Source organism: Anabrus simplex, chromosome 1 (genome assembly GCF_040414725.1).
Source record: "Anabrus simplex isolate iqAnaSimp1 chromosome 1, ASM4041472v1, whole genome shotgun sequence".
Classification (NCBI taxonomy): Eukaryota; Metazoa; Arthropoda; class Insecta; order Orthoptera; family Tettigoniidae; genus Anabrus; species Anabrus simplex.
In genome coordinates, this window is record NC_090265.1 from 1698520115 (window position 1) to 1698539760 (window position 19646).

A 19646-nucleotide genomic window follows, 5' to 3' on the forward strand; every position below is an offset into this window, starting at 1 on the left:
TACAGGGTCAGATAGAGCTTCACCTACTCTAATTTTCTGAGATCTATTATCTAGAAATATAGCAACCCATTGAGCGAGAATGTACACTCCTGAGTAGTACCTGTTACACATTACCTCTTTATTCTTCATTGGAACTTTCTTCCTCTACAGCAGGTTTCTCACACTCTGGTAGAGTACATTTCTGTGTTGAATCCTTTCACTAATCTTCATCTGCATCAGTCTGCTTCCCAAGTTTTCTAAGCTCTTCATAATTTCAAGGTGTTGTCCCCTTAGTTCTATAATTCCCTTCCATTGTCTTTCTCCTCTAGTCAGCGCCAGTCTCTTACTCTTTTTACCACGAACCTACTACGCTGGCGTAGCAGGGGCAGATGTGATACTCCCCCGTGGCATGTCTCAGGTGGCGGATATGGGAGTCCTTACCGGCTTGTCGGCGGACTTGAGGGAAATAAAATACCTCTCGTTGACCAAACACACTACCCCCTGCGGGTGGGGGACGTACATGTAGAATACACCCACGGTATCCCCTGCCTGTCGTAAGAGGCGACTAAAAGGGGTGACCTAGGCGCGGACATGGATTGCGATTTGGTATAATGTGTTCGACCTCCTGTGGATCGGAGGGGCTGAATACATTCACAGGTAATCCCTGCCTGTCGTCGAAGCCGACTTAAAGGGTCATGTGGCCATATCCCCTCTTTATTTTTTATTGTTTTTTTTTTTTTAGGGTTAGTTTTAGACCATTTCAAAATTTTTGATGTGCGTGCTGGTCGGCAATGGAGCTCCTACATGTGCGACTACGCTCGAAAGCCCATGTCAGTAACCACCCAGGAAGCGGCGGGTGGGAGTGTCATGTACCCAGGCAGTAGTATCCGCCTGACAACACAGGTCCCTGCACAGCCGAATGCCAGAAGGACATATTATTGATTATTTATTCTTTTTTCCGCTATATCTAGTTCTCTGTACACGCTATGGGGTACATGCTATTGCGGGTACTGGAGGATGGGAGTCCTAGTGCTTATTGCCTCAGTCATACCGTATTAGTCATCGTCCAACATCGGACCCCTGGCAGTACGTGCTATGACCAGGTGAGTATTGCCTTGGCTGCTTGGTTCAGCTACAGAGACCCCTGATCGGAGTGGGTGGCATACGGGGAGATGATTTCGGGCATGGAGTTGAAAACACTTCCGCCTGCCACCTCGGGTAGTTCGCTACCCCAAGTCTTTAACTTTTGATTCCCTAAGGGAACAACCCCTTGGGAACAAGCGTAGTGTATTGGTCAGGGTTCCAGCTTCCCTTGGTTCCTGGTTGCTACCAGAACCGATGGGCAAGATTTCAAGCTGGTTAAATCTATTCTTTTTAGTCGTCGCATCGAAGGTGTGTACGGTGAACTTGAGGATCTGAAGAAGATGCGCAATGGTGGTTTGCTCCTGAAGACGAGCACTGCGCTCCAAGCAGATTGGTTGCTTAAGTGCGACCACTTTGGTGACATCCTCGTTCAAAGTGAAAGAGCACAAAACCTTGAATCTGGTTTGTGGGGTTATTTTCCACCGTGATCTTATTCTAAACACTGACGATGAATTGGTGGAAGACATGAAGCACCGTGGCATGACACACGTCCGGCGCATTACGCGCAAAGTCAACGGTGAAGACGTTGCCACAGGTGTGTTCATAGTCTCCTTCAAATAGTCAGTGTTGCCAGAGAAAGTCAAGGTAACAACCTATCGTTGCGATGTGAGGCAGTCCATCCCACCTACTATGCGATGCTATCCATGCCAGAGATTCGGACATATGGGATCTCATTGTTCGAATCAGTCTGTGTGTGGTACAAGTGGGAAAGTAGCTCATGGCGCGGAGGAATGCACACCTCCGTACAAGTGCACTAACTGCTCTGGTCTTCATTCTCCTCGAGATCGGAACTGTACGACCTATCTGAGTGAGAGAAAGATGCAGGAGATCAAGACCCTGGATGGTCTTTCCTACCAAGAAGCGCGCCGTAAGTTTAATTCTCTGAATGCATCGGCCAAGACACTAGACTTCTGTATGATAGCACAGTCTCTCCCAGGTTTGTCATTTTCTATTGGCACACCTTCCAAAAATATCGCTGCGCAAAGAGAACAAGCTCGAAGGCGGGTCCATCCCGACCTTCGACCACCAATAAGCCTGTGCTGGCTGAGAAACCTACGCTGGCACAGAAGGGGAAGGAGACCCCCCACGAGGTCGGTGAAAGCCGCGCCTAAGCTGGCAGAAGTGGAATCGTCAACCAGGGCTGTGAACTCGCCTCCCAGCCCGTCTAAATAAGAATCGACGGCAGGGAAGAAGAGCGCCCTTACCAGGCGTTCTTCCACTTCTCCTACAACTGGGGCCTCACGCCCTCCATCTGGAGGGCCTGATTCTGTGCCAGCGGGTCTTCCTCATGGAAAAACTGTGCGCTCCCCTTGTAGGAAGAAACCCCGCCCCCAGACTACGTCAAAGAAATTCGGGGCATACATCACCTCGTCGCCGACGAGGTGATGCACATGGAGCATTTATCTCCATCTTCGGATGGGGATGTGAGTGTAGGTTAGGGAGCATTACGCTGCTTCTAACCTAAACCTCAGAAGTCCAAACTCACAGTATGGCACTGTTACAGTGGAATTGTTATGACAGGCATCTTGCTGAGCTATGTCAGCTCATTAGTATGCAGCGAGTATAGTTTGTATTCAGGAGACAAACTTCAGAACAGGTCATCATACGGTCTTAAGAAATTTCAGACTATACTCGACAGAACGACATTATGCCCACCGGGCGTCTGGTGGCATGGGTATTTTTGTCCGTTCTGACACTTATAGTGAAGAGGTCCTTCTAAGGACCCCACTGGAAGCAATTGCGGTGCGGGTACCGCTGCATGTCATAGCTACAGTGTGTAACGTTTATTTTCCACCAGGCCAGCCTCTTAACATAAATGATGTCACTGATCTTATAGATCAGCTTCCACCTTCCTTCCTCTTATTAGGGGATTTTAACGTCCATCAACCCATATGGGGCTCTGAGACGCCTTGCCCCCAGAGACGAGAGCTGGAAAGATTAGTAACAGAGCTGGATTTATGTATTTTGAACACAAGGGATCCAACTCACTTCAGTGTACGTTACGGCACATATTCTCGTATAGACGTAAGTCTATGCAGCCGAACGTTGGTTCCGCTGTTTCGGTGGGGTACACACGATGATCTCTGTGACAGTGACCATTTTCCCATCATTCTTACTTTGTTAGAACAGAACTCCGTTAAGGCTCCGCCTCGATGGATTCTTAAACAGGCTGATTGGCCAAAGTACACATCACTAGCTGTCTTTAACGACGATACCGTCAGCGTGGAAATAACTTACATCACCCAAGTAATCCTTACTGCTGCTGAGGAGTCCATTCCGTTTTTCTAGGGGACTCCTCGCCGAAAACTCGTTCCTTGGTGGAACGAAGTAATATCAGCAGCTATCAAAGAACGCTGTCACGCTCATAAACGTTACCGTAGACAGCCTACTGTGGCCTACTTGGTAACATTTAAGAATCTCCGCGCTAAGGCGCGAGTTCTTTTTCGCCAAAGTAAGAAGGCTTCGTGGGAGAGATGTGTCGTCTATGATTTCACATACTCCATTATCTCAAGTGTGGACTAAGCTTCGACGTATTTCGGGTATCCAAGGACCATCTTCTGTACCGGGAATTTCCATTGCAGACAGTGTCGTCACTGACACACTCTCGATTGCCAACCATCTAGCTAGTCATTTCGCGGATGTATCTGGCTCCAGGAATTACCATTGTGATTTCCTCGCTGTAAAGTGGGAGGCAGAACGTCATCACCTTAGTTTTGCCTCTCAAGCTTCAGAGGACTACAACATGCCCTTTACGGAGTGGGAACTCCGCAGCGCCTTAGCACTTTGCAAGGACACATCTCCTGGACCAGACAACATCCATAACCAGATGTTGAAATACCTTAGTGATGATGTCCACTATATCTCCTTCATGTGTTCAACCAAATCTGGATAGAGGGTGATTTTCCATCTCAGCGGCGAGAGGGCATAGTCATTCCTGTCCTCAAGCCTGACAAAGATCCTAAGTATGCAGGATGTTACGAACTGATTTGTCTTACAAACTGCCTGTGTAAGCTATTTGAGAGGGTGGTAAATCGCCAACTTGTGTGGTGTCTGGAGAAATCAGGACTCTTGTCCAAGTACCAGTGTGAATTCGAGCCGCTCAATTGACCACTAACCACTTGGTATGCCCGGAGAGCTCTATCCATGATGCGTTTCTCTGCAAACATCATTTGGTAGCTGTTTTCTTTGACTTAAAAAAGGCCTACAACACGACATGGTGATATGGTATCCTTTCAGTCTTGCATCAGTGGAGATTCCGAGATAACTTGCCAGTATTTATTGCGAATTTTTTGTCCCTCCGTCTATTCCGTGTCCGAGTAGGGAGGACATATTCGCAATACCACGTTCAGGAAAATGGGGTTTCACAGGGATCGGTTCTTAGTGTCACTCATTTCGCGATTGTCATAAACGGTATTGTTGCTGCTGCTGGTTCAGCAATAATACAGTCGCTCTATGTGGACAATTTTGCTCTGCACTATAGCTCGCACAATATGGCAGTCGCAGAGCGACAATTGCAGCAAGCTATTAGAAGAGTGGAACAGTGGGCCTTAGAACATGGCTTTCAGTTTTCCACCGCAAAGCCCTCTGTTGTCCACTATTGTCAGCTCCATACTCTTCGCCCACAACCTGAGCTTTATTTAGGAAATGTCGTTCTTCCAGTTGTTGACACTTTAGCGATTTCTTGGGCTCCTTTTCGATAGCAAATTATCGTGGGAGCCACACGTGTGGCAGTTAAAAGTGCAATGCACTAAGAAGCTGAATATCATGAAGTTTCTTAGCAGCACTAATTGGGGTGCTGACCGTACGGTGCTCCTACAATTCTATAGGGCACATATTTTATCCCGGCTAGATTACGGCAGTGCAGCATATGGCTCAGCAAGACCAAGCGTCCTTGCGAAGCTAAAAAACATCCACCACAGCGGGGTTAAGTTGGTAACGGGAGCTTTTCGTACAAGCCCCATTGCCAGCCTGCTCGCTGAGTCTGGTGTGCCGCCTTTACACCTGAGGCGCCAGCAAATGCTTCTTTCATATGCTGCTAATTTGCGACAGATGCCACTTCATCCAAGCTATCCTTGCGTATTCAACAATGGCAACCGTTTGCTGTACGCTGCTTGTCCTCGAGCAACGCAGCTAGTTGGAATACATTTAGATAGCAGTCACAGATTGTTTCACGTACCTTCGGTTCCTTGCCTTGTCAGACAACCAAGTGGGATACCTCCGTGGGTAGTACGACGTCCTGAAATAATCCTGGATTTGCACACTTGCCTGAAGGAAAACTCGGACCCTTCGATTTATCGGAGGCTCTTCCTGTCCGTTGTTGGCCGGTATCCAGGCTCTTTCGTCGTTTACACGGATGGCTCAAGAACAGACACTAAAGTGGGCTGTTGTTGACACTGATAGGTTTCTTTTTGCTCAACCTGTAGTGTGTACACTCTGCGGTACGCACTGTCCAATGAGCTCTGACACTTTCTTGTGTGTACTGACTCCTTGAGCTCGCTACAGTCTATTGATACCTGTTTCCTTCGTCACCCTCTGGTGCAGCGGATCCAGGACCTGCTTGCTGGTTGTTCGGATGCCGGCATCAGAATCACGTTTCTGTGGCTCCCAAGCCACATGGGTGTAGAGGGAAACGAGTTAGCAGATCAGGCTGCCAAGAGGCAGTTACACTGCCCCCGTTGCCTTTCAAGGTTCCAGCAAGTGATATTCCCTCTCAGCTGAGACATCTGGTTATGTCCCATTGGGAGATGGAGTGGCAGGCCACTCCTCTTCCAAATAAGCTGAGACCGGTTAAAGGTACTACGAAGGTATGGAGGACTTCCCTTTGGACCTCTCGGAGGGAAGCAGTGGTATTATGTCATCTTCAGATCAGCCACAGTATCCTGACTCACTCCCATCTATTGAAAGGAGAACCCCCTCCGGTGTGTACTTGCGGTGATCATCTTACTGTGGTACACATCCTTCCGGAGTGTGTGGACCTGGTTGATCTGCGCCGTAGTCTTAACCTCCCAAGTACAATTTCCCTTATCTTGCGAGATGACGATCATCCATTAGACCTCGTCATCTGCTTTATGAGGGATAGTGATCTGTTCTATCATGTGTAATGATGTCCTTTGTCCTAGTGTATTTGTGTCAATTGCGCTTTTATCCCATTGACTTAATTTTAGTTTGTGTTGCGTATTTTAATGTGTTATTTTGACGTCTAACATAAATTATGTCTATATATCTGTACTACCCCACAATGCCGTATTCCTTTGTTTCCTCTATTTACTCTTATTTTATTAGAAAATAAGGCATGGTGAATTAGATCCACTGATTGTTTTAATCTCATACTCATTTTTCTTCATCACCATTTTTTAAACTCTAGTCAGTGGATACATTTTAAAATTTCAACTATCATATATCATGTCCATCATCATTATTACTCTTTTCCCTACTGATTTTCATTCCATAATTTTCATTAATCATACTTGAGTTGCCCTTGTACCTCCTCTCTGTGTGCTTCCCACACCACAATATCATCTGCGAACAGAATTACTGTACCTCTGCCTCCCTGTCCCCATATTTTACCTTTGTTTCCCTTCACAATTTTGTTCATAACCATTATGAATAACAGTTTTGAAAGCACACTTCCTTAAAGTAGTCCAATTTCATTCCAAACCCACTCTGTTCTCCCCAAGATATTCTCTCTAAGTTGGTCTTAACCTAGCTATTGCATTCCTTGTACATTCCTTTGATCATCACAATTAGATACTCTCTCAAAATCTTACACAGTAAGTCTCATGGTACACTGTCAAATGCCTTTTCTATGTGTTTTCCACACTCCCAGCTTTTTTTCTATCACTTCTACACCTTTCCTGGCATGTTAATTTGGGATGCTTTATCCCCTGCACTGAGTGAGTTGGCCTTGCGGCTATGGTCATGTATCTCTGAGGTGCATTCATGAGATTGTGGGTTTGATCCCACTGTCAGCAGGCCTGAAGATGGTTTTCCATGGATTCCCATTTTCAAACCAGGCAAATGCTGGGGTTGTACTTTAAATATGGCCATGGCCTCTACCTTCCCAATCTTACCCTTTCCCATCCTTCATGCCAAAACCTATCTGAAACTTAGATGACATAATGTACTATGAGAAGACCACTTGCAAAAGTACTAGCAGCTTCTTTACAATTTAAGGCCCCAAAAGTAAAGCCTGAATCCTACATGACCAGTTTGTAACGTGGTGCAGTTTGAAATCTCTTCTTCTCTAGCGAGCTATATGGATGTTGACTCATCAATCAATCAATCAATCAATCAATCAATCAATCAATCAATCAATCAATCAATCAGTCAATCAATCACTACTGATCTGCATTTAGGGTAGTCGTCCAGGTGGCAGATTCCCTATCTGTTGTTTTCCTAGCCTTTTCTTAAATGATTGCAAAAAAATTGGAAATTTATTGAACATCTCCCTTGGAAAGTTATTCCAATCCCTAACTCCCCTTCCTAAAAATGAATATTTGCCCTAATTTGTCGTCTTAAATTCCAGCTTTATCTTCACATTGTGATCTTTCCTACTTTTAGAGACACCACTCAAACGTATCGTCTATTGATGTCATTCCACGCCATCTCTCCACTGACAGCTTGGAACATACCACTTATTCACAGCAATTATAATAAGAAGTATTTATATCCGTCTATTCAATACAAATCACGTTTATTTGTGTTTACACTTTCATACAATTAATTCTTCTAAGGGACATGTTTCGCTCTTATAAAGTGCATCTTCAGCCATTAATTTTAATCTTAAACTTAGACTACTGTAATTTTAATTTTGGCTATTGCCTTTTTAATATGTTTATGACTGTTCATGAACATCATTTTAAGATTAAAATTAATGGCTGAAGATGTTCTTTATAAGAGCGAAAGATGTCCCTTAGAAGAATTAATTGTATGAAAGTGTAAACACCAATAAAGGTGATTTGTATTGAATAGGTGGATAGAAATACTTCTTATTATAATTGCTGTGAATAACATTGTTCAATGCGAAACAACCATGAGGGTAATGACCTGTAACATACCACTTAGTCGACCATCTCATCTCCTTTCTCCCAAGTCTTCCTAGTCCAAACTTTGCAACATTTTTGTAATACTACTGTTTTGTTGGAAATCACCCAGAAGAAATTGAGCTGCTTTTTTTTTGGATTTTTTCCAGTTCTTGAATCGTGTAATCCTGGCGAGTGTCCCATACACTGGAACTATACTCTAGTTGGGGGTCTTACCAGAAACTTATATGCCCTCTCCTGTACATCCTTACCACAACCCCCAAATACTCTAATAACCATGTGCAGAGACCTGTACCCTTTATTTGCAATCATATTTATGTGATTACTCCAATCAAGATCTTTTCTGTTATTAACACCTAGGCACGGTACTTATAATCATCCCCAAAAGAACTTTCACCCCATTAATGCAGTAATTAAAACTGAGAGGACCTTTCCTATTTCTGAAACTCACAACCTGTTTAACCCTGTTTATCATCATACCATTGCCTACTGTCTATTTCACAACATTATCAAGGTCATTTTGCAGTTTGTCACAATCTTGTAACTTATGTATTACTCTGTACAGAATAACATCATCTGCAAAAAGTCTTATCTATGATTCCACTTCTTTACTCATATCATTGATATATATAACAAAACATAAAGGTCCAATAATACTGCCTTGAGGAATTCCCCTCTTAATTATTACAGGGTCAGATAAAGCTTTGCCTACTGTAATTATCTGAGTTCTATTTCTATACTCCAAATGCTGGTAGAGTTACTGAGTGCATGCAAGGACACTCTGGTTATGGATCAACTGTGTTTGTATGTGATGTAACATTTTGCTTGCCGCTACACCGCCCACAGTGGGAGCTGTACAGTCCGACCTATTGCTTGTAATTGTTTATTACAGGACCTTGCAATGGAAACATGAAGCTAATATATATATATATATATATATATATATACTGTATATATTTTTTTTTTCTTCATCTAGTCTTCTCGTATTGCATCAGTTATGTCACCAATGTTATAAGGTAGGTTTCAACATGAAGAATGTGATACTCTCCATATGAGTGATCAAAATAATAACTTACAAGGGTGGAAAATTATTTTACCATTGGATTATAAAGGGTTAAGAAAAATTTACCTCTGAAAATTAAAAGAAATCAGAATTTGTCGTAAATTGTCTGAATTGATAATATTGCTGTTCCGTGGTATGTTCTGCTTAATGATAATTTTATCGTGTTTGTTATGTGTGGTATGTAAATGTTATTGTGTTTTCACAGGCTGTCGCTTTTAAGTGCCTTAATGTTGAAGTATCCAGAATCAGTGAAGGAAGTAGATTTTATACCTCTACTCCAAATGCTGGTAGAGTTACTGACTGCATGCAAGGACACTCTGGTTATGGATCATCTGTGTTTGTAAGTGATGTAACTAACCTGCATTATGTGTGCTGTGATGGCTGGGATTATAAAATGTCAGTTTGTTTGCTACTATTTGTTGTTTATTTATTCAGTAAGTAGTTTGACAGTATTTGGAATGTCAAATGCAAAATATAATTCTGTGGCTTGGTTCTAAAAGGGCCAATGTCAAAAAAACCTGTTTTTGTGCTATGAGTATTTGAAGTTTTGCTTATAGTTTTCCAATTATTGTTTTCAACAACTAACTTCAAGTAACTTTATACTTCCTTTGTGGAAGTCACCTTATTAAACGCTAATTTTTTCTATCGTATTCTTCAAAAATTGCCAGGTTTCTAATCATTATTGGTAATCTAACATTATTGGCAAGGGCTTATTGAATTAAACGTTAACTGTTCGTTTAGTATTTAACAGAGACATTGGCCCTTTTAACATGTTGCAAGCCAGGATAAAACGCATTTGTATCAGTTAATATCTCAATTTCGATAAAAAATGACATTGGCCCTTTTAGAACCATGCCACAGAATTAATTTTTGTAACTGGAAATGAAAATAAAAACAATGAATAACATGGTGGAAAAACGCTATTTGGATATCACCACTGCCACCAATACTTTACCTTAAATACAAAGTATGTTACAAGTGTTTATTTATATATCCACCTATTCAATACAAAGAGATCTTTTTAGAAATTAAATATTATTATAAAATGTTAAGGGACATGTTTCGCCCACATTAAGGGCATCATCAGCCTCAAATTCAAACCTGTATGGTGAAAAATCAGGATTCTGATTTCTCTTACAAGCCATAAAAAGAGGATATCATTATAGGTGTCAGTCTAAACATACAAAATATTAGAATGTCCTTGGCTAAAATTGCAGTATCAAGCTGCATGTCATAAGTTCACATGAATATACCTTCCGGAGCGTTAAAAAACTTGTTGGGGTAGGGCAGTAAACAGCTCAGTCTTTAAAACGAAACAGAAATGTGCCTCCTTGAAGATGATAAGAAAAAGCAAAGCTGATACACACTGTTACAGATGTCAATATCGTATGTTGTGATAAGACAACAGATCTCTTAAATGGCTGTTCAGCTGCCTATAGTCTATTTAACTGGCTGAAGGAGTGAAAGTCGAATGTGTTATGATAAGATAACAGTCTTCCTTACGTAATTGTGGGAGCAAGGAAAAAGCATTCGGTTGTCTATAGATGTATTTATCTTACTTGAAGGACGAAAGTCGAAGGTTTATCGACGTTGATAGAGCTCTTTGGTGTGATGTCCTTTCGTCTGTGAAGATGTAAATCAGTTATGGAAAGGTTAGTTGAAGAAAAATAACGTTATGTGTAGGTTCGTTTATTTCTTTGACTGTTTTAAACCTGTATGGTGAAAAATCAGGATCCTGATTGCTCTTACAAACCATAAAAAGAGGATATCATTATAGGTGTCAGTCTAAACATACAAAATATTAGAATGTCCTTGGCTAAAATTGCAGTATCAAGCTGCATGTCATAAGTTCACATGAATATACTTTCCGGAGCGTTGAAAAACTTGTTGGGGTAGGGCAGTAAACAGCTCCAGTCAGGTTGGTATGTTAATGGCACCTTTCCATTTTTCTCTATCCAACCACCATTGCTTCTCCACGACTGTGTTCCAATCCAGGTTATGCCATTCTTGATTGAGTCCAGCTACTTTAGCCTGGCTCTATCTCTTATTCGCCTTCCTTCATCCATTTCAATATCCATCCCTCTTCCATATTCCTATTTCTATCCATTCCATCCAAAAACTTTTTCCCACTCTTGATTTCCTTTGTGACATCCTCATTTTTTATCTTATCCTTTCTTGTCTTCCCTGTCATACTTCTTAAAAACTTCATGTCACTGGTCTGGATTTTACCCTCTTTCTTTTATTAATTGTCCAGGTCTTTGCTACATATACCTCTTCGTATTTCCTCCTTCCAGATCAAGTTCCTCACAGTCTGGTAAAACGTTTTTTCCAGTTGTATCTGTTTACTGATCTATATGTCCAATCCTGCATCAGTTCACTTTCCAAGTACTTGAAGCTTTCCACAATTTCAAGATCTTGTTCCCCAATTTTTACAGTACCTTTCCTTTCTCTTCCTCTTCTGGTCAGCACCATTGTCTTTTCTCATATTTTCATTTGATAATTTCAAAAAAACTCACTCAGCACATCCAGTTAACATTTCACAGTTGAACCTTGATATCTCAAATTGCCTCTGGAATAAAATCTTATTTTGAGATATAGAGAATTCCCATTTTTGAGCATGTGTAGCAATGATATGTATCTGTATCATTATTATTTTACTATATGATGGAACAAACTCAAAATATTTTATTACTTTAATTACAACACTTATTATAGCAAGTTGTTGAAAATAGATTACATACAGCAGTGGAACATGAAGTATTCCTAAGTTAACAGTTTAAGAAACAATCTGTTAGTTTTTTTAAAAAAACTCTTAAACTGTTCTTCCATGAAGATTTCAGCAACAGTTATTGCTGTAAAAACACTATCATTTAAATTCAACTGGCTCTGTATGTAAGATGGAAGAATAGCCACTGCACTTAACACCTGGCACCTGGAGTGCTGGTAATACAGCAGAGTCTTCATGCAGTTTCAACTGTAGCAAGTTGTCTTGTAGGAAATCATCATAATCTCCTTCTTTCTCTTGCTCAGCAGCAGAATTGATGTTATCTCTATATGTAGTATACTCTGCCACTATAATGTCAGAGTCCACATTTACGTAAGCCTCGAAATCAGCTTTCATTCATTCTTAAAAAACAGGTGTGACTTCCTTCTATTCATGTTCTGCAGTTCATGAATCACCTTTCAAAATTCCTCCTGTAGGGAAGCAGTTTACAATTGTTTCCTACTTCAGATCAGTCGACGATTTGCTCAGCATTGTTATAGACTCTAGGTGATTGATGTCCATTAACGTCTCCTCTGATTCAGTTCTTAGGATTCTCTGAACAGTTACCTTCCTGTAGTACAGTAGTACTTTTAAGATTTTGATCATCCCTTGGACCAAGGGCTGTAGTTTAGATGTAAAGTTTGGTGGCGAGGAGATTACGCTCCCTGCCTTGAACTCTTCAGTGGAGTGAGCACGCAGTTGTTCAACAAGAGGGAGATTTTCCTCCCTTCACATTGAAACTTCTTGTCAAATCTTTGCAGCCAAGAGTTGTAAATGGAGTTTTCTTATCGACGACATCCTGTTACTTTTGTTCTTGACTGGTAATCTAGCATCACTGTTACATTTCTTTACCTCTGAAATACTGTTTACTTTTAAACACCATTGTCCTTCCAGGTAAGCATTTGTAGAAGAAAGTAGTCTCATCAGCATTAAGCACATCATTTGGACTGTAGTCCTCTAACTGTGCTGTAAAACATTTTCTTGGTAATGTTTGCTGTCCACATCACTCACTGATTGCAGCACTTTCATCTGACATTACCATTCACAAAATTCCATGCTGAAGTTTCCCTAAGTCTTTTCAGTCACCCAGAAGCTGGCCTGAAGAAAGATTCATAACTGGTCTTTATTGAATTTTTCTACTTGTTCAGGAACGAAGCTATTGATGGTTGGAATGTTTTTGTCTCTTACACGGGTCACTTCCCGAATCTTTGCTTCTTCAAGCTCTGAGAAACTTATTGTTTTCAGTGTCTTCCGCTATGGTGTAAATTGTGGTTCATCTACCATCAGGCGAATCTTAATACATTATGTAAAGTGTTGAATGATGGAATATCCCTTGACTGATTCCTGTTATGTAAGTCAAACGTCAACAGGAAATGAAAGTTATAAAATATTATATTGTAGATAGTACCGAAAATTTTAGCTCAGTGCATTGCAGCACAGCGAGTTTTAGTTGCTAGCTCTGCACACGGGGGACGGGTGGATTTGAATCATCCATCCTTGAAATAGTTTTCCTTGGTTTCCCATTTCAACTCCAGGTAAATGTTGGAGTGGTACCTTCTTCTTTTTCTAACTTTTTTGTACTTCACTTATTACTCGAACATTTTCACTGAGACAGAAATTTCATGTTGCATTTCTCCCTACTGTACACTTGCAGGACTGTAAGTAGGCACTGAATGACAGGTCAAGAAGATGCTGCTGACTTTCCCGGTATGGATATAATGCAGGGGATGGCCCATACAGCCTTATCATTCTTTCACTTTGTATCTTGGCTCACAATGGTACAGGGTATTACAGTTATGTATGACCAAACTTTCAGAAGACATTCCTCACATCAATCAATCAATCAATCAATCAATCAATCAATCAATCAATACTGATCTGCATTTAGGGCAGTCACCCAGGTGGCAGATTCCCTATCTGTTGCTTTCCTAGCCTTTTCCTAAATGATTTCAAAGAAATTGGAAATTTATTGAACATCTCCCTTGGTAAGTTATTCCAATCCCTAACTCCCCTTCCTATAAATGAATATTTGCCCCAGTTTGTCCTCTTGAATTCCAACTTTATCTTCATATTGTGATCTTTCCTACTTTTATAAACGCCATTCAAACTTATTCGTCTACTAATGTCATTCCAAGGCATCTCTCCGCTGACAGCTCGGAACATACCACTTATTATTACAATATTTGAGACATACGTCAACTTCAATACGGAACTAAAATGAGAATAGTTACTTGTAACATACCACTTAGTTGAGCAGCTCTTCTTCTTTCTCTCAATTCTTCCCAACCCAAACATTGCAACATTTTTGTAACGCTACTCTTTTGTCGGAAATCACCCAGAACAAATCGAGCTGCTTTTCTTTGGATTTTTTCCAGTTCTTGAATCAGGTAATCCTGGTGAGGGTCCCATACACTGGAACCATACTCTAGTTGGGGTCTTACCAGAGACTTATATGCACTCTCCTTTACATCCTTACTACAACCCCTAAACACCCTCATAACCATGTGCAGAGATCTGTACCCTTTATTTACAATCATATTTATGTGATTACCCCAATAAAGATCTTTCCTTATATTAACACCTAGATACTTACAATGATCCCCAAAAGGAACTTTCACCCCATCAACGCAGTAATTAAAACTGAGAGGACTTTTCCTATTTGTAAAACTTACAACCTGACTTTTAACCCCGTTTATCAACATACTGCCCCCATTTTTCCCGAGCTAAGCCCAGCCATCGAGCGATGAGTCCCAAGGTGGACCGTTCGATCGTTGGCTATCACTTTCTAGAGGCATTTAAGGGTTGTAAGGATTGATGACCAAGCAGGATAAAAAGAAATATTAAAACAACACTCTGACATTTATTCACATAAGCAATTAAACAACAAAATATTCTTGCTAATATTTCCTTTTTACATAACAGAGCTTTCATAATATCGGGTTTCTTCCTCGATTTAGAGTGACTTGTGTTCATATCTCCAGCTCTACTGTGCTGTAAATGAAACCAAAGAAGTAATTAGGCCACTTGCCTTTTTAAACCAAACATTTGACTGAAAGAACTAAATAAACATGTGTTCAAAGTTTCACCAATTTAAAGTTGCCTCAACACGTGGTATTTACTATGTACACAGCTGAATTAGTCATTTACAATATTTAATAATGGTTAGTGACACTAACGTGAACTTCAGTAGCAAAGAAAAATTGTTTCCAAAATTCTTAAAATTAATTAATTATTATCTCGATTATTATTATTACTATTATCATTATTTTGTCATACAGTTAACCTGTTTCATTGTAACACGATCGTGCTCTTACTAATTCTCCACCGCATCATTTATCTAATATTCATCTTTAGTATTTCAGAGTAATGATTTTTGATTAATTATTAATGACTTATTTTTACAATGTTTCAAAGCAGTCATGCGGCTGACAAAATTTCTACCTTTAATCTTTGCATTTCATCTCTATTCAAATTAATCTTAAAGTATTTCAGATTTTTAGAAATTTACATTACCAACGTGTGAGCTAGTTAAATAAATTTTGTTACAAATCGAGTGCCTTTACAAAGTAACGAGATGATCTTTCCTTTTAAATCTCGCAAAAAAAATTAAATTCCTTCCTAGTCTTCCTTGACTTAATTTAATTAAACTTTCCCTTAAGGGCATGAAATTATTTCTTAAGGCAACACACAACGATGAATGTGATCCGCGTCACGGCGAGTGCGCGACCAGATCAAAATTAAATGAAATTAACATGGCACAAGAGAAATATACACACTTACACACACATTCACACTAGGGAAACACGTTTTATGTACACTATTTACAACGAATCCTGACTTAGCAATTTTAGTTATGATTTTTATCAATGGTCGGGACGCGTAATGTCTCGCAAAAATAATTCGTGCACAGAAATTCTCTTACATTAATGGTGGCTAGTGATCGAAGTCATGAGTATCACTTGATAGAAATACATTTCACATATCAGCGCAAGTTCATCTAATTCATGAGATTATAATGGAAGATTCTAGTAAAATCCATAAGCACTACCATCATGTGGGCTACAGGTTGAATTTACCGCAAGCGTGAGCCTTACTCGCATTATTTTTACTTCCTACCTGTGAAATGCACTCACAAACACGTGCTCCACTAATTACAATCTATCTTGCGCTCCAAATACACAAGAATAAATCAATATCACCACTAATTCATCATTTACTCAATTATGCAACAAATATCCCTCAGGATAGGTCATATTCCAGACCCTTCATGAACAGAGCACATTCTATCTCACATTTAGGAATTCTACAGTAGTTTTATGGCTCACGAGCGTTTACTTCTGTTTTACCCGATCTTTAATCAACATTATTATTATTTAAGTGATTATTACATCTACTGATTCTCCTGGAATGTCGTAAAATTAGATGACTTCATCATAAAAAACAACAAGTGATTTTAAAAGACACTAGGTTCGACCCTATTCACTCAAAATGTACACGCAAATTTTCCGTCCGGTAACTTTCAATATTACAAATAAAGTGGATTTATCGTGTGGTCAGTGATTATTAAACTTAAGCTCCTTAAGCATGGGAAGTCAGTCAAAGACAACCTACATGTCTACTCTAATAGATTTCAAAATCTCATTCACACGTACCTAGTCTACCATGACACCTTAAGAAGTAGGAAAATGAAATATTTCTAACTACAGCAAACTGATAGATCTACGACTTAAGAAGAAAGACCTCTAGTTGTACAAAAGATAGGACAGATAAATTAAATTAAAAAGGTACTCAAGTTTTTGTAGAGTTCGATTCCCGTCGACAGTCAGTTATTTCAGCATACTCCGGCCAGTCTTCTTCCAATTACCAGAGACGCCTTACATTTTTACAGCTCCATGGAGGCTCTGTGATGGATGTCCCTCGATGAAATGATGTTGGTAGTTGCGGAATTCTTCATCTTGAGATCTTCAATTCCAAGACGTCTTCGTTGATTGCTGGTCACAAGCTGTAACTGAGATGACAAAATTAAGTATTTTGCACAAGCACACGCAGAATATAAACAGCTCGTCTACACTGTCACACTTAACTTGGCTCCTAGGTGTTTTTATTCCACAGAATTCACTAATTATCAGACTAAATTCTGGTAGAACGGGCGTCGACTTGTCTTGAAATTTCTCCTTCCACGTGGTCCGGTGATGTGATGTCTCACGCAGCGAACAAGCATTAAGAAGAACGTAAAGAGAAGAGCATTAAGCATTAAGAGAGCGATTCACTCGAAGCAAGGCCTTATATCTAATTAGCCCAGGGAGGCGTGTTCTTCAGCGAGTACGGTAATTGGCTGATGATCACCTTTAATTTGCGCAGACTATTCTAGAAACAGGCTGAGTCGCGCGTGCGAAGGTAGTCACGTGGTTTGCTATAACCTTGACACAGTCCTGCCGGTGACGTATCGCACCCCTCTGAACGGCAAAAAAAAAACTCGTTCACGGCTCGCCACAAGTTCCCAAGTGATGTGTTGCAGCTTCAAGCAGACAATAAAATCTTTTGCTTTCCACTTGTTAAAATATTCATAAGATCGCCAATTTTCACGGGGACATCTCTCCCTTGGTTGGAATATAATTTCATTTGTAGATGAAATTATTACATAACAGTGTCCATTACTATTGTTCCGGAAAATTGGTTGTTGAATCACCTGGTAATAACTCAGTTGAGCTCGCGACAGGTGTGAGACTCGGAGTTCCTCGTTCCGCTCCTGGCATCCAGTAGCCTAATCTCTCCATACAGGGTGTTTCTCAAGTTTTATTTCCATCTTCAGTAACTTATTTTTCCCTTTTAACAGATGGTTACACGGTGTCAGCTAGTGGTGTAGGTGTTCGGTAGTCCATGCGTCGACCTGTATCGCACTTCCTTCTTGAAGTTTAGTGATTTTGCCTTCAGGATTCGTTCTATCTCTTCTCATTGAAGATGAGGTCTTTTCTTAATGGCACCTTGGCTGTGCTCCTGACTCGAGTTGTTATGTTGGCTTCCCCGAGCCTTGGCCTCTTGGTATTGAAGGCTTTCCGCTCCCACGATATCAGTGTTGGTATCCTGGGTTTGGATTGCTCTTCGCCATCGTTCGTTTTCCTGCGTCGAGTTTTGAAGGTCTTTTAGATATTTCTCCTTTTCTTCTTCTCGCCAGTCTCTCCTTCCTCTTGAGTGGCGGAAGTCCTGGTTTCGGTTCCAGCTCCTTCGGTAATCTGAGTATGGACGTTTCCTCTCGTTACGTCTGGAATATTCCCAGTTTCTAATGGGTCTATTTCTGCGTACGGGCGATCGATCACGAGGTGAATCTTGCCCTCCAGGGTTACGTTTCCACGTTCTCCCTTGGTTGACTGATTTCGATTCTTCCTCCTTATTCGTTGTTACCTGATGGATCTGAGGTTCCGAGTTTCGTCCCTGACGAACTGGTTCCTTGGACGTCATGTCTAATTGTCTTAACAACGCCTCAGCCTGAATTGCAGATTGTGTATTTGAGGCTATCATGATCCTCTGCACATCTGGTGGTAACTGTCGGGTGATCAACTTAACCAACTCAGGTTCTGATGGCGGTGAGTCTAGTTCCCTTAATTTTCTTAATTGGCTGGACAGGAAGTCCGCATATCTCGTGGGCGTAGATGATGCATATTTCCTGGCGTATAACTCCGTCCTAAGGTTATATTGGACATCGCTATTCCAGTACTTCTCCAGGAATGCTTTCTTGAAACTTTCGAAATCGTCAAACGAAAATCGAAATGCGACAAACCAGGTATGAACTGAGTCTTCCAGGAATTTTTCGGTGACTCTTAGCTGCCTTTCTGGTGGAATTTTCGCATCGCGAAAGTAATCCTGCAGTTCCCGGATAAAGCCTTTCGGAGTCACGTTTCCTCTAACGTTATTGAACTTCTTGGGTTGGTCTTCGTGAAGACGAATTATATTTACTATTTGCGTCTGGCCGGTTGTATTCATTTGAGACGCATTTACTGTCGGCTCTGAAGACATGTCAATTGTATTCGCAGCGCCTGTCCCTGCAGTTGCAAGTGGAGTTGACGTTAGACCCGTGCCGGTTACACGTTGCTCCAGTAATGCCTGCTTCTCTAGCAACGAGTTGGTGACCTTGCTAGTGTTCTCGTTCTGGATTTTCAGGAGATGCATTTCATGTACAAGCTCCTTAATTCCATCCGTGTACTCCTTTCGAATCCCTTCGGTTTCCGTTTTTGACTCAGTCGTGACCTTATGTATGGCATTCATCAGGGTGGTTTTGATGGTTTTTATTTCGCCCCAACTATCCTCCAGTGACTCGTGGATATAATCCATCCGTTCCGAGGTATCGACTTGGGATGTCTCGATTTTGTCGAGAATGCCCTTTTCGACTTGTTGTAGTTTCTCGTTTAATCCAATGAATTTCTTCGCCCAAGCCGTTTTCGTAACCTTAAGGTCCTCTGAATTTGTGTCAATCTTTTCCTCAATATTCAGGAATGATTGTTCAACTTCGCCCTTGTATTTGTCGATTCCAGTTAATATGTCCTGCTGAACGTTTGCCAGTCGTTCACTGAATTCATTGGACATGCCCGCCATAGACTTGGCAATGTTTTCGTTTACCTCCTTTTTCATAGTAGCGAAATCATTCTTGACTATTACG

The 19646-nt window shown here is 40.9% G+C and overlaps 1 protein-coding gene across 1 annotated transcript in view; it reads left to right on the forward strand.

The window, feature by feature from the left end:
• The window catches only part of LOC136863856 (serine-protein kinase ATM), a 570640-nt gene that overhangs the window by 121779 nt on the left and 429215 nt on the right, over nucleotides 1-19646 (forward strand). Inside the window, exons 12-13 of the mRNA XM_068226546.1 lie at nucleotides 722-809; nucleotides 9434-9568. Coding sequence (XP_068082647.1) covers nucleotides 722-809; nucleotides 9434-9568 — 223 coding nt within the window. The remainder of the gene's footprint in view (nucleotides 1-721; nucleotides 810-9433; nucleotides 9569-19646) is intronic.